The sequence below is a fragment of the Xyrauchen texanus genome, chromosome 6, assembly GCF_025860055.1.
Source record: "Xyrauchen texanus isolate HMW12.3.18 chromosome 6, RBS_HiC_50CHRs, whole genome shotgun sequence".
Classification (NCBI taxonomy): domain Eukaryota; kingdom Metazoa; phylum Chordata; class Actinopteri; order Cypriniformes; family Catostomidae; genus Xyrauchen; species Xyrauchen texanus.
The window spans coordinates 8,227,295-8,243,059 of NC_068281.1; the positions used below are offsets into that span (position 1 = coordinate 8,227,295).

At 36.5% G+C, this 15,765-nt stretch overlaps 1 protein-coding gene across 13 annotated transcripts in view; it reads left to right on the forward strand.

The window, feature by feature from the left end:
* LOC127644589 (muscleblind-like protein 1) overlaps positions 1 to 12,269 on the forward strand; it is an 89,425-nt gene extending 77,156 nt beyond the window's left edge. For 7 of the 13 annotated variants that reach the window (XM_052127824.1, XM_052127822.1, XM_052127823.1 and 4 more), the window contains 5 exons: positions 1,137 to 1,172; positions 3,460 to 3,551; positions 4,600 to 4,644; positions 6,985 to 7,056; positions 8,758 to 12,269. In XM_052127824.1, the coding sequence (XP_051983784.1) occupies positions 1,137 to 1,172; positions 3,460 to 3,551; positions 4,600 to 4,644; positions 6,985 to 7,041 (230 nt within the window). In that variant the 3' untranslated portion in view covers positions 7,042 to 7,056; positions 8,758 to 12,269. The remainder of the gene's footprint in view (positions 1 to 1,136; positions 1,173 to 3,459; positions 3,552 to 4,599; positions 4,645 to 6,984; positions 7,057 to 8,757) is intronic. The other 6 variants (XM_052127826.1, XM_052127830.1, XM_052127825.1 and 3 more) reach the window with 5 other exon arrangements.
* The last annotated feature ends 3,496 nt before the right edge of the window (positions 12,270 to 15,765 follow it).

Consider the following 15,765-nt stretch of genomic DNA (forward strand, 5'->3'; position numbering starts at 1 on the left):
GAAAAGAAAAGTCCTTTCAGAGCTGGAGCAAGTTATTAATGACCTTAAAATTAAGGCTCTCGATTTAAAGGAATAATTGAATGTGTCATAACATAACACTTGTGCCCAGTGTACAGCTTCATGTAATATCTTAATTGAAAAACGTACTTTAAAGAAATAGTTCACCCAAAACTTTATATTCTCTCATAATTTTTTCACCCTCATGCCATCCCTGAAGTGTATTACACAAACAACATTTTTAGAAGTATATTGCAGCTCCTTAGGTCCTTACAATGCAAGTCAACAGGATCCAAAACTTTAAGCTAATTATCAAAAATAATCCATACTACTCCAGTGGTTAAATTCATGTCTTCAGAAGTTATATGATAGGTATGGGTAAGAACCTATAATTCTATAAAACTATAATTAATTTACTATAAATCTCCACTTTCAAACAGCCCTCCTAAGCACTCTTTTCTCCTAAGAGTTCTTCTTGTTTTTGCCGATTCATATTCTTCATGCATATCGCCACCTACTGGGCAAGGAGGAGAATTTATAGTAAAAAGGGACTTAAATATTGATCTATTTCCAGGTTTTCAGACTTTTGAACCCCACTCTATTTTGTAGTTATGCTCAGTTCTATAATATTTCATCAGCTAGAAATTGTTCTTTGAAAGTGCAATATCTATAAAAAAAATTAAATTTAAATCCTCATTCTGTAATCTCTCACAACTGAAAAAATAATGGAAGTTCATTGGTCAAAAGGTGTGGGAACCCTGCAGAGATGTTTATGCACAGTGATCTTCGCAAGAAATGGGGTTTTCCTTGTATCATCTCATTATATTACATTACTAATCTAGTACATAATTGAGCTCATGGTCCCAATAACCTCCTCAGTCATACTAATGTCTGCTAAAGTGACTGTCACGTATACATACGTTTCTGTGAGCTCACATATAAACCTGTTCCTTTATCACATCCTGATTTCACAGTTTTATCAACTAATCGGTCTCTTATGGACATCATGCTATATCACTATAATGATTATTGTTCTTCCTTAAATTATGATTTTTCTTCACTCTAACCAACCTTGTGACGGGCTGTTGTGATTCTTCTCCCTTTCCAATCCACTTCCTGTTGCAATGCATGATGGGCAGGCTCAATATTGTGCATGACCCCTGCAGCGAGCATGGGTAGGTTTCTAGACTTCCTCCTCCTCGTTGTACACACGCCCTCAAAATACACATTGCCTACAAACTGGCTTTGATATCTTGTCATCTTTGTGAGAGCTTTGAATATGAAGCATCTACAGTATATATCTGTGATTTGAAGTCAACATGAAATAGCATTCAAAACCCATTTTATATCTGTAACTAGGCGTATTTCTGAAAAGAAAAAAAATTATCCATTGACCATTCCATACCAGAATGGAGAGGGTTTGGCAACGTCAGCTGTTAAGAAACGTTTTGTTACAACATTAGATTAAAGTTTATGAAGACAACATTTTTTTTTCCTTTGGAATAGTTTGCACTAATGAATTGTCCAGGAACATGTTGTAAGAAAGTAAATAGGACAATTCTGCTTTCATGTTGACTTCAAAAATACAAAAAAATACAGTATATGTTTTCTTTTTTCTTGTGGCTATGTTTGGAATGGACTACTAGTGTACTGCTCACTGCATACTGCACAGTATACACCGTAAACTGCTTAAACATTTAATATGGCAATTGGCATCCAGGATAATCTTGGCAGTCCAATTAAATAACAAAAAGGAGATTTTGAAAATCTGAGCTGACATTTTTTCTGGTTCATTCTTCACAAAGCAAATGAAAGATTAAGTCGAGCCCATTATATTTGTGGGATACAATACCCCATGCAGTCATAAAATGTCATTGATTGCTATGCAGTTTACAATACTAAATACTGCAGAAACAATAAGAGTTGGATGGTAATTCAGTATGCTATTCCATACATATCCTATGAGTTTTGTGTATCGTATTTTGGGTTTCGGTGGCTCTTTAAATCCTCACACTTGATTAACTTTGTAGTTGGTTCTAGTGATAGACGATATATAAGCTAGGCCGTTTAATTGGCCGAAATTTGGCCATTTTGAGATAATCAAATGGACTGATAACTGCGCCAGAATGGCCGATTTACAGAGGTGATCATTTTGCAGAATATTAGTTTCAAAATCTACCAAAAGCCTTGTCAATGTACTTTATGGTACACATTTTCTCTTTTATGGAGAAAAAAAAAGGTAAATTCAGTTTGGTGATGATAGTGGCGCTGAAATTACACACTTCAGATTTAAGTGACTATAGCGTAAAATAGGTGTTCATTTAATTCAGCCATTTTTACTTTACAGTAAGGTTGTGTTCATTAACATTAGTTAACCACAATAGTTAGATTGAACATAACTTTTGCAGCATACATTAATCTTGCATTCTTATTTGAGGTGAAGTATTTCAGTAATTGCTGCAGTTTATCACTATAAGTCAATCTGGTTATATAATATACAGTAGAGTGCTTTCTAGTTTTAGTAATGTTTTAAGTATACATTTATGAAAAATGTATTGTTGTCACCCTAAATGTTTACACCTTCTGAAAATAGCCATGGTTTCACTATAGTAATATTATTGTAACCACGACTGTAACCATAGTTCATTTTGTGGTTACTATGGTTTTATTATCAATACCACGTTTAACTGTAGCCTGTGGTGACTGGTGGTGTAGTAAAAACATGGTTAATAAGATATTAAGGGAATGTCACCCTAATTAAATGCACAACTATCAGGTGATATTATTGAAATTACTGTAGCTTGGGAAGCTACAGTTTCAAAAGAGCATCCCTAACACTCATTTTCATTAACCAAGATTAATAAATGCTTTAAAAAGAATAACTGTTCTTTGTTAGTTCATGATACATCACTATTAACAAATGGAACCTTACTGTGAAGTTTTACCAATTTTTTGTATATATAGTGTACCGGTACTATATTGGCACTTTATTGGCCATTCAGCCACCCTGCTCTAATATTGTTAGCAGAATTGGCCATTTAATAATTCTTATCAATCAACCACTAGTTGGTATTATTGGTACTATTTTTCATTACAGTTGTTTGTAACTTAATGTCGATCTGTGTTGAGCTTGATGTTCCAGTAATAGAAAATATAGCAAAGGTTAAATGTTAACACAGTACAGGGAACCTGAAATCTGAATGCAAATTTTATGAGATGCCATGCCATTTTCCCCTTCTCCTTGTAGCTCTTGATGTGTTGGCTCATATGAGACTTTACCTGCCCTTGTGTCTTCTGTAGAAAACTCTCTCTTGCCACAACTTTTCGTTTGCTGTTTTCCTATATTACCCCCAATGCTTACTTTTCTTTCCATACCCCTCTGTGTCCACTCACTCATCATGTTTGTGCACCTGTTGGCCACACTCCCTGTATGTGTGCTTATACCATTTTCCCTCTGAAAAGTTCCCATGATGCACGGCGCTTCCCCGGCCGTTGTGTCCGCAGCAACCACATCTGCCACAAGTGTTCCCTTCACATCTGCATCAGCCAATCAGGTTTGCTCTTTTTATGGCTTTTTCTCTCTCACACACCCTGTCTCACTCTCTCTCTATCACACACACACACACACACACACACACACACACACACACATGTTGGTGCGGCTATCCTTATGAGGACACTCCATAGAAATAAATATTTTTATACTGTACAAACTGTAGATTATATCCTCATAACCCACATAAACATGCCCACACACACACACTCTCTCTCTCTCTCTCTCTCTCTCTCTCTCTCTTTTTAAACAAGCATTATGGGAGTTGTCTGAGTGCTGGGGGTGCTTTGGATATGATCTTTCTCCCTTGTCGGCCTACACAGGTTTTTGATATGACGTTGATATATTCTGGATATTCTATATATACTTCAAACAACAAATTGAACATGAAAGTTGTGTTTTTTTACTTGCTAAGGTAAATATGCCACTGGTGAATCAGTGCTTAAAGGGATGGCTCACCCAAATTTGTCTCATTTACTCACCCTCATTTTGTTTCAAAACTCTATGACTTTCTTTTTTCTGTGGAACACAAAAGGAGCTGTCAGGCAGAAAGTTCAGTCCCAGTCACCATTCACTTTCATTACATCTTTTGTCTGTACAATTGACAGTTACTGGTGACTAAGGCTGTCAGTTACTAACATTATGCCTAACATCTCATTTTGTGTTCCTCTAAGGGATTAATGTAGGTTTGGAACAGCATGGGGGTTAGTAAATGATGACAGAATTGTCATTTCTGGGTTAACTATCCCTTAAAGTTTCCTACATAGGGTTGTTTGAAGTATCTACTGTAAGGGTTCTACGCACTCATTGCAATGAAAATTCTTCTAAAATTGCCTTAGTAGTGTAGGTGAAAAGTAAATATGTAATTGAAACTATTACTGATTTAAGACAGAGAAAAAATATTAAATATTATGATATTATATTGTAGAAATAAATTAATTTGAGCATAGATACTTATGATAACATAGTAAGGAAAGTGCCATTTCATGTTATATTGGACCATTAAAAATAGCATTTTAATATAGTTTTTTGTCCTTTTTTATTTTGAGGACTCTTCTCTATCAAAGTTGACTACCAACGAATACATGCAATTGGTAAGTATGAGGTCTTTGTTTTTTATCTTGTTCATCAGGTACATATTTGCAGGCTGTTTGTAATAAATTATTACTTTTTTGAATCCCCCACTTCATTTTCTTTCTTTCCTTTTTTTTCTTTTTTGCTCACCAAGATTAATTAAATTACAGTGGGTACAGAAAGTATTCAGACCCCCTTAAATTTTTCACTCTTTGTTATATTGCATCCAATTGCAAAAATCATTTAAGTTCATTTTTTTTTCCTCATTATTGTACACACAGCACCCCATATTGACAGAAAAACACAGAATTGTTGACATTTTTGCACATTTATTAAAAAAGAAAAACTGAAATATCACATGGTCCTAAGTATTCAGACCCTTTGCTGTGACACTCATATATTTAACTCCATTAAATATAACTGTCCATTTCTTCTGATCATCCTTGAGATGGTTCTACACCTTCAATTGAGTCCAGCTGTGTTTGATTATACTGATTGGACTTGATTAGGAAAGCCACACACCTGTCTATATAAGACCTTACAGCTCACAGTGCATGTCAGAGCAAATGAGAATCATGAGGTCAAAGGAACTGCCTGAAGAGCTCAGAGACAGAATTGTGGCAAGGCACAGATCTGGCCAAGGTTACAAAACAATTTCTGCTGCCCTTAAGGTTCATAAGAGCACAGTGGCCTCCATAATCCTTAAATGGAAGATGTTTGGGACGACCAGAACCCTTCCTAGAGCTGGCCGTCCGGCCAAACTGAGCTATCGGGGGAGAAGAGCCTTGGTGAGAGAGGTAAAGAAGAACCCAAAGATCACTGTGGCTGAGCTCCAGAGATGCAGTCGGGAGATGGGAGAAAGTTGTAGTAAGTCAACCATCACTGCAGCCATCCACCAGTCGGGGCTTTATGGCAGAGTGGCCCGACGGAAGCCTCTCCTCAGTGCAAGACACATGACAGCCTGCATGGAGTTTGCTAAAAAACACCTGAAGGACTCCAAGATGGTGATAAATAAGATTCTCTGGTCTGATGAGACCAAGATAGAACTTTTGGCCTTAATTCTAAGCGGTATGTGTGGAGAAAACCAGGCACTGCTCATCACCTGTCCAATACAGTCTCAACAGTGAAGCATGGTGGTGGCAGCATCATGCTGTGGGGGTGTTTTTCAGCTGCAGGGACAGGACGACTGGTTGCAATCGAGGGAAAGATGAATGCGGCCAAGTACAGGGATATCCTGGACGAAAACCTTCTCCAGAGTGCTCTGGACCTCAGACTGGGCCGAAGGTTCACCTTCCAACAAGACAATGACCCTAAGCACACCGCTAAAATAACGAAGGAGTGGCTTCACAACAACTCCGTGACTGTTCCTGAATGGCCCAGCCAGAGCCCTGACTTAAACCCAATTGAGCATCTCTGGAGAGACCTGAAAATGGCTGTCCACCAACGTTTACCATCCAACCTGACAGAACTGGAGAGGATCTGCAAGGAGGAATGGCAGAGAATACCCAAATCCAGATGTGAAAAACTTGTTGCATCTTTCCCAAAAAGACTCGTGGCTGTATTAGATCAAAAGGGTGCTTCTACTAAATACTGAACAAAGGGTCTGTATACTTAGGACCATGTGATATTTCAGTTTTTCTTTTTTAATAAATGTGCAAAAATGTCAACAATTCTGTGTTTTTCTGTCAATATGGGGTGCTGTGTGTACAATAATGAGGAAAAAAAATGAACTTAAATGATTTTAGCAAATGGCTGCAATATAACAAAGAGTGAAAACTTTAAGGGGGTCTGAATACTTTCCGTACCCACTGTAATAGAAACAAACGCAAAGGGTTCAGGCAGCCTTAATAGATTGCTTTTGTTGGTTTCCATAAGCTTAAATTATGCTCACATAAACACTATCACATAATCAATACACAGCAGCATTATAGGTCGCTAGGTTTCATTCGTTTTACAAATATGGCAAACAAATTACTTAAAATGCCCCTTTTGCCAAGCTTCTTGAAAGATTGAAGCATTAGAACAGACACCAGCCATTCGAATTGTACCTTTAATTATTAATTAATTATAAAAAGAATAGTGAAAGTCAACAAGTTGGACAAATGGAATGTGCATGGTAAAGTCACTGCTTTCTCCCTGGCTACTTGAGAACAATTATACTAATTAGCAATGGTTCATAATTGCCATTAATAGCATTATTTAATTTGTGCTTTGTTTTACTCATTCTCTTCTTAACTGTCATGGGGTGGGATTGTGGGTGAGGGAAAATATTTTAGTCTTTTAAATGACTTTTTGTCATATGAATAAACGTCATATTGAAATCTTGTTTCTTGACATTGTTTTTCTCGATTCATCTTCAGATTCCAATAATATCTGCAGAGCATCTGACTAGTCACAAGTACTTGACACAGATGTAGTTCCAGTCCACAACAGTGAGTTCTTCTAAGTTTTCTTTATTCTCAGAAAGTAAGCCATGTCTGCTTGAGATTACCTACAAAAGGTAATGCTTGATTTAAAGGAATAGTTCACCCACAAATTAAAAATCATTTAAAAATGATTAAAAATCGGTATTTGCTCAACCTCGTATATTATAAAACCCATATGCTGTTATTTCTTCCATGGAACACTAAGAGAGACCTGTCAAGCTCCAAGAAGGACAAAAAACTCCAGAAAATATGACGCCTATAGTGCAGGTTGGATGTCAGTTACGTCAAACGTCTTTGTTTCTCACATGTCTTGTGACCTAACGTCAGACGTCCATGTTTAATTAAGGAGCGGAAGGGAAGATTGTCTTTGTGGAACGGCTTCAATTTTTGTCCGTTCGTCACACAAAGCTACACTCAGTTTAACTTTGAGATTCATTTCATTTTCATAACAATAAAATCCAAATTAATTGTGTAAACTTTAACTGAATTAAATGAATATCACTTAAAGGTATAGTTCTCCCAAAAATTTTAATGTTCTCATAATTTACTCTCCCTCATCCCAGATGTGTATGACTTTCTTTCTTCTCCAGAACACACAGATCTTTGGAGTATATATATATATTTGTTTCAGCTCTGTAGGTTCATACAATGCAAGTGAATGTTGACCAAACCTTTCAAGCTTCAAAAAGCATATAAAGGCAGCATAAAAATTATTCAAAAACTCTAGTGGTTTAATCCATGTCTTCTGAAGCTATCCAATTTGTTTTGGGTGAGAACTGACCAAAACATGACTCTTTTTTTCACTGTACATCTTGCCATTACAGTCTTCTAGGCATGATCGTGATTTTAAGCTTGATTACACTTCCTAGTGGAGAACGCAATCGAAATAACACTCCCGAAAGGCGTGGAGACTCCAGAGACAGCTCTAGAGACGGACGATGGAAGCCATTTAAAAAAAATAACTAGTGGATTTTAGATCTCTTTTTATTTTAATTATTTTTATTAACTTCTGCACAGAACGATAGATGGCGCTAGGAATCATGATTACCAAGGAGACTGCTGAGGTCAAGGTTGATAGAAAAATAGAAGTTACTGTATATTTTGGTCTGTTCTCGCCCAAAGCCAATTGGATAGTCTCTGAAGACATTAGTTAAACCACTGGAGTCTTATGGATTACTTTTAGGCTGCCTTTATGTGTTTTTTGGAGCTTCAAGGTTTTAGTCAACATTCATTAGCAATGTATGAACCTGAGATATTCTCCTAAAAAACTTTATTTGTTTTCTGTATAAGATAGAAAGTCATACACATCTGGGATGGCATGAGGGTGAGCAAATGATAAGAGAACGTTCAGTTCTGATTGAACTGTTCCTAAGAAATGTTATTTATGTATTTATTGTTAAAGATTACTCGATTCAATTTGATGGAATTATTTTAAGAAATCTTGTCAATCTTAAAATTTATTTTTTGAGTGTGTTGTTTGGCTTCATTAGACTTGGAATATGGATGTCATCAGTCGAATGGACTACTTTTGTACTGTGCTTTATTTATTTTTTTACCCTTTTTGATCTTGACAAAAAATGCTGCTTTTGAGTTCCACAGAAAATATAACAGCATCCGGATTAGGAACAACATTTAGTTGGGTGAACTATTCTTTAAATATGGATACGGATGTATTTTAAAACTGTACTTTGTCGTACTTTCCCATAGATCAAAGGAATGTGCTGTTGTCCCGGACAAAAGGAAAATAAACAAAATTCTAAATTTCAGTGTCACGAAAACAAGTTGGATAAGATATTCTACAAAGATTAGAATATGGTCGCACTTGATGGTAGGATTTTACAACATGGGGTGAAACTGAGTGTCTGTACTCATCTATCTAAATCAGGATTTGTAGGACAAGTTGTTTTTTATGTCTGACTTAACACAGTTTTGGCATGTTAGTAGACCAAGAGATATTTTCTGTGATTCATCAATTTTTTTTTCTCTCTCTAATATTTGTCTGATGGTTTACAACATTTTAAAGGTGCACCTTGAATTGAAAACAGAATTGAAAGTACACGGCACAAAACATCTAGTGAAATAATTCAATGTACGTTGTTTTCTGTACTTTTAGTTCTGTTTTCTAGTCAAGCTAGATTGTAAATGCAGAGTCAGGATTGGACAGATGAATGTTTTGGGTTGAACCTGCTCACCTGAGACCTTTCAAAAGCACATTCTTGCTAGCTTTATGTACCATAACCACAGGCTGAATACCAGACACCAATCGAGAGTGTTATATCAACAGTGTTATTATGTTTACCAGAGATTAATGTTTTTTACAGCGCTTGTTTTTATACATAATTTCACAAGTGTGTGGGTTTTTTTATGAAACGTGCCATTTTTATTTGTTGATCATTTATTAGGCCTTCTAGAACTCCTTATAAATCCTTTATGACTCCTATGAGGACAGGGCCGCCTTGTTCATAATGCCCTGTTTCTTTATATTGCCTTGATTGAGAGAATGTAAAGATAAAACTGCGAAGGTAATCGATAGTCACCACGCATCTTTGGGAGGTTGTCGTCAAGGTAACAAGATCAAAGGCTCGGCAGTCGTGCTTGGAAAGGAGCGACTGCGTTCCAGTCCTCACAATAACAGTGCGAGGACTCTAAAATGCTGGAAAAGCACTGCTTTGTTGAGTACTTAGTTACAGATTGTGAGTTTAAGACTAGTCTAAGTACACAGAAAGACTGGGTCAGGGTTTTTTTTTTGTTGTTGTTGATTTTAATGAGTTTGACTTCTAATCTGAAACATAATTTCGACAAAAAAGAGGAACTTAGAACATAATGAGATGTTTTTACCTTTAAGTTGTGCCAAAGTATTTTACCCTTTTATTTTATTTTTTATTTAAATGTGTTTTAATGGGAATGTTGATTACAAAAGGTGAATCATTTGTATAGCTTCATTTTATATACAAGGTTGCTTGTGTTCGCTGGCCAAAGTCAGATAAATAGTAAACCAGGAAAAAGACATCCACATCAAGGACATGGTCAAGTGATGGTCAAGGGTTTAACTCCAACTAATGAACCAGAGTTTTAGGTTCACTTGAGTCTGGATTTCAGCCTGGTTTAGGTGCGCAGACATAAAAGGATGCATGTCATTGCTGTCTCCTCACTAAAGCCTTATATTTCAATGTTTAAACCTATAAAACCATTCTTTCATTCACAAATGGGAAAAATACAGCTGATATATTATTGTTCACCTTTATTTGAAGTCTTTATTAATCATGTTACATTTAACATTCACTCTTTTTTTTTTTGTTTCAAAGCCTTTGTTATTGTTTGCATATTAATGTGTGAAATCCGATATTTTTTTTATTTTTTTTTGGTTGACAATATTGTTGTAGAACTGTTTTAGAATGTAGGAAATATTTTTCTTACTGTCACTTTCTTTTACATCATGTTAAGTTCGTGTTTATCCTGTAGTGTTGTATACTTAATTCTTTATGTTAGGTTTCATGGTAGAATGTTTGAAATTTCAGCTCTTTCCAGAATTCTCGTTTTTAATTGGTTGAAAAATAATGTTTTGTTTTATCTTGTCTTAAAAAAAGTATGAAAAAGAAAGATAGAAAAAAAAAAGTTTATTTGTAGGGAACGTAAGAAATACGAACTGAAATTTATATTTTAAAACCTTTATTTTGTGTCAAATCAAGACCGTGTCTAGAATTGTTCAAATATCAATTGTACATGCTAGAAGTTATTTTCTAATGTATTCATTTCATAATCTAAAATTGTGTTGTAATATTTCAAGATACATCCCTCAATATCAGGCTGAAAAAGAGCAGCAACATGTCTCCAGAGATTTATGAATATTTAAATGTTAAAAACAGAGGGTGGTCACATGGGGTCGGGCCTCTATAGCTGAAAATGAGAGAGAGAGCCATAACTTAAGGGACGAAGGTTGACTTTTTGCACTTCTTGTACATAGTCAATATAAAGAAACGAAAAGGAACATGTATAATATTGAGATCTTATTTTGAATAATAAAAGATTCTATAACTATGAGAAATTTTCTTAGGATAATTTAAGAATTAGAGTAATAGTCCAGCTTCGAAATAATGCTTGCAGAAATGGCACAGCTGTTTTATTGTTATAATTTCCGGCCATCACATAAAAAAATGCTCAGCGTTGCCTGCACAGTACAGACTTTGATTGAGATTCTCCAAAATTGGCATTACACTCCGTCTCTTCATAATTTCCACTGTAGGAAAATCTGGTTTTGTTTAAAAATAGACAATATACCTTCAAAAACAGTATTTGTCATAATGAACATAAATAACTGCATGAAGATTAAAAATTAACAAAGTAAAATTCACATAATAGATAAGTAGGTAGATAAGTTAATTTCTCACAGTGCCGTAAGTATCATTGCCACAGCATAGTGTAAATCAAGTTACAAACAATAAATATCTATGCCTTAAATAAGGCACATTCACTGATAATCCATCTGACTGTAGTAATTACAAAAGGCCTTCAAACCGACTCTAGATGCTAGCAAAACATGTCCACTTAAAGGCATAGTTCACCCAAAAATGAAAATTCTGTCACCATTTCCTCACCCTCATATCGTTCCAACCCCACATTACATATGACTTATTTTCCATACAGTGAAAGTGAATGGTGACTGAGGCTGACTTTCTCTCCTTTTGTGTTCTACATACCGTAAAAGGAAAGTCATACAGGTTTGGAACAACATTAGGAGAGTAAATGATGACAGAACTTTCAGTTGTGGCAACTATCCCTTTAACACACAACTACAGAAGAGTTGCTTTGTTACCTGGTAACAGTGCCTTCAGCAGGTAAAGGACACCGACTACAGAGTAAAAAAACTAAAATGAATGTTAAGTGTCAAATCCTCCGCTAAGGTCAGCGTTTTACTCATTTCAGGTTTGCTGCACAAGAGCTATAAAACCAAAGCATCACTTTCCTTCACTGAATGCATTGCCTAAAAGCTGGTCAGCTGTTTCACAGTGAAACCACAGGTGGTCCTACCTGCTGAAAGTACCTGCTTTGATGCTTAACGTCCTCCATGGAATCTGACACCTGCCCTTTGCTTATAGTTGCTGTAAGATATTGTGCTGCATTCGAAAATACTTGTTTTATGCACATTTATTATTGGCAGAATTGACTCTTACTGTTATGAGTAAAAAAAATCTTAATAAAACAATGGATTTGCTCAAGAGGTGTCACTGTGTGGCATTCTTTCATGTTATTGTCCTTAATCTTGTTTTATATGAACAGTCTGTCTTTGGGGGGTATTTACATTTGGTCACTACATGCATTTTTACTGATTGGATGGCTATCCGACTGAATAAGCACATTCCATTCAAACTTAGCAACATATGGTAAATGTGTCTCCAGCAAACGGATATAAATCAGATCTTCCATTTCTGCACAATGTAAATTAATCAGCGTTCACTTCTGTGATTATGCTAATGCCGGGAAGCGAATTTAAAAAGATGTGATTTGTGTATGTGTCCAAGTGTGCACACTGTGTATTTTTCCCAGTGCTTACTTTAAGTTTCATCAGCGATCTGCATCATATAAATGAAGAAAAAATTTCTGTTTCTCCAACAACACGCATTTGTTATTTATTTGTTCTTTATTGCGTGCGCAATGCAAGCATTATGCAAATCGGGTAGCAGCTGTTGTGCTTCGCATTTGCTAATGCTAATGCTAATGTAGCGCTGTTTGGGCGGAGTAAAGTTTACAAATGTTGCTTGAACAGACAGATGCTTTTACACTTGACTGAATTTCATCTGGTATGCATCCCATACAACTTGAGTGACCTGATTTATATCCATTTTGAATCACTCTTGGAGGGCATTTACACTTCTCATGATCGGATAGCTATACGATCAGTAAAAACGCATGAATATGGACGAGTAATCGACTAATCGAGAACTTGTTCCGCACAAGCTACTCAAATATTCTCTTGCCACATCTTGCAGTTACAATTGAGTACACTGGGGGGCACTGTGGATCTGTGCCGTTGAGGTGTTGGATGAGAGAATAAGTTGTACCTGAAGTTTATTAGATACCGAACAAAATACCTAACAAACAGCCATCAGAATACAAACAATGTGACTTTACTCTGTCTAGTCTTGACAAAACATAATTTTATTCGGCTTCCAATGATCATTTTTAATCCTTTTTTGCTCATTCAGTGAGTCAAGTCAATTTATATTTATATAGCACATTTAAAAACAACAGAAGTTGACACAAAGTGCTTTACAACTCAATCAAAAATATACAACAGAATAATTAACATGCAAAAAAAAAAAAGAATAATAATAATTATAAAGAATACAATTTAATTTAACATATTAAAAGTCCTATTCAGATCCTACAGAAAATAAATACATTTTCAAAGAGGATTTAAAAACGGCTATTGAAGAAGCTGACCTCACATGGATATGTGAGACTTTTGATCCATTAACCCAAAACCCAGGATAGAGTGGCTGAGTGAATGTGGTCTGTTCTCTGTGGATGAGGGTCATTTTGTCAGAGATACTGTAGAAGGACATAATTCCTCTACTGTGATCCACTCCTATTCTAGAGGAGCTAAACACTAGAGGAAGATCAGTCTCTTTGTTATTGTGACCAAATGAGCAACTGGATGGAGAACAAAGTAGTCTCCAGGACTGATCATTACTCCCAAATCTATACTCATTTCTACATCCCTTAAGAGCAAATGCTCTTATATACTCTAATATACCCACATAATCAGAGTAATTATCCTGTCTGTTCCCTTCAGTGAGACGGAGATATTTATATGCTGTCTTTGAATCCAGTGTGAACTGATGGAAATCTGATAAAGATGAAGCAGCAAAATAAACGTCACATTGTACAGCTTTATAAATCACAGAAAATATGACAGAATTAAAAACTATTTACATAGGAATGTGTAATTTCTATATTTGTATATTCTCTTGATTTCATTTTTTACATATGAATGCAACTTTGTTATTTTGATGGACCCAGGGACGGATTATGACTTGCAAAGGCCCTGGGGCCAATTATCTCCAATTGCCCCCCTCCACCCAAAAGTTGTTGAGTGGGGGGGGTTATGGGTTGTTGGGTAGGGGTGGCGAGGTCATTATTCATGCAAAAATCGCGCAGCCTTAAAGCCGGGCAGTCAAGGGGCCCTGGGCACTGGCTCCATTGGCCTGGTCGGTAATCCGTCCATGGGTGGACTGTATATTACATCCATATTTACACTAAAATGTACAGTATTTTCAGTACCTTGCTGCTTGTCTGTGTTTTTTTGGTGTGTTTCCATAGTAACTTACACTACAACTCCTCCCTGGTCTTTAGTTCATTGGAAATAATCTCGATGTGCATTATAATGGAAATAAACAGACATAATTAGTGTAATTCCCATGTTGAATGTGTGTGTGTGTGTGTGTGTGTCTGCATGTGTATACATTTCTATTATGTGTATATATAGTACATGTTATAACCTTTTCTACACTATCTCGCTAAATGTTAACTCACTGAAAGTAAATTAATGTTTGTTACTTTACCTCTGTCAGATATCTTTTCACGCTCTTCTCTGCAAAAGTTCACCAGTTTCTCTTTCAGTTGAGAGACAGATTTTCTCACATCATCAAAAGAGTGGAGAGAACTGGCAGTAATGCTGGGTAAATATTTAGTTTCAGGAGGTGCTGAAAAAGCCTGGAAACTCTGGAGAGACAAGAAGAAAAAAAACAACCTTAATCACTTACACAGTTACACAATTATCAAGCCGGTTCTCGCCTTCTCCTTTCCATTGACTTCTTTACACTGGTGCCGAAACCCGGGAAGGAGGAGGCGAGAAACAGCTTGATAATATAAACAATATTTTAATTATAAACTTAAAAGACAACAAACACACATATGACGGACATGTCCGTAACGATCTCTCTCTCCCGCCCAATCCTCCGCAGTCAGCTTTTATCCCTCTCGGAGGCTTGATTAGCCTGATAAGGGACCGGGTGTGTAGAATCACGACCCGGCCCCGCCCTCCGCCCTGCCACACCCTTGGATCCTCTATCACGCCTGATGGGGCCATCAGCCAAAGGTGCACATTTGTGCACGCACATGAAGCAGAGAAACATGTGAGGTTTGTTTGACACCAAGCATCCTGACTACTAAGAAAGTCGAGCAGATCTAGGCAAATGATGTGGAATTACAGAGACTGAGAACTATGTGTCATTATGTGTCATTGGCCATATAATACTCAAAGGAACAAGAATTGGGGTGCCACATTCGATTCTGGTTGTTGTTGACTATGACAGTAGGTACTACGAATATGAAATCCTCAAATCCACAACTGCAGAAAAAGTGATTGACAGTTTCGATTACATTTTCAGTCGGCACGGACTTCCCTTAACAATCAGGTCAGATTGTGGACCGCAATTCAAGTCCAGTCAGTTTCAGACGTTTTGTCAGGAGAACGGAATCCATCACATCAAAACAACTCCAAAGAGGGCACAAGCAAATGGAGAACTGGAAAGACAAAACACATCTTTGATGAAATGAGTACGGATTGCCGAAGCTGAAGGCGAGGAGTGGAAAAGAGAGCTATGCAAGTATGTGACTGTCTACAGGTCCTTACAACACGCCACAATGGACAAAAGCCCAGCGGAACATCTTTTTCAGAGGAAGATAAGAGGAAAGTTACCAAACATCACAACA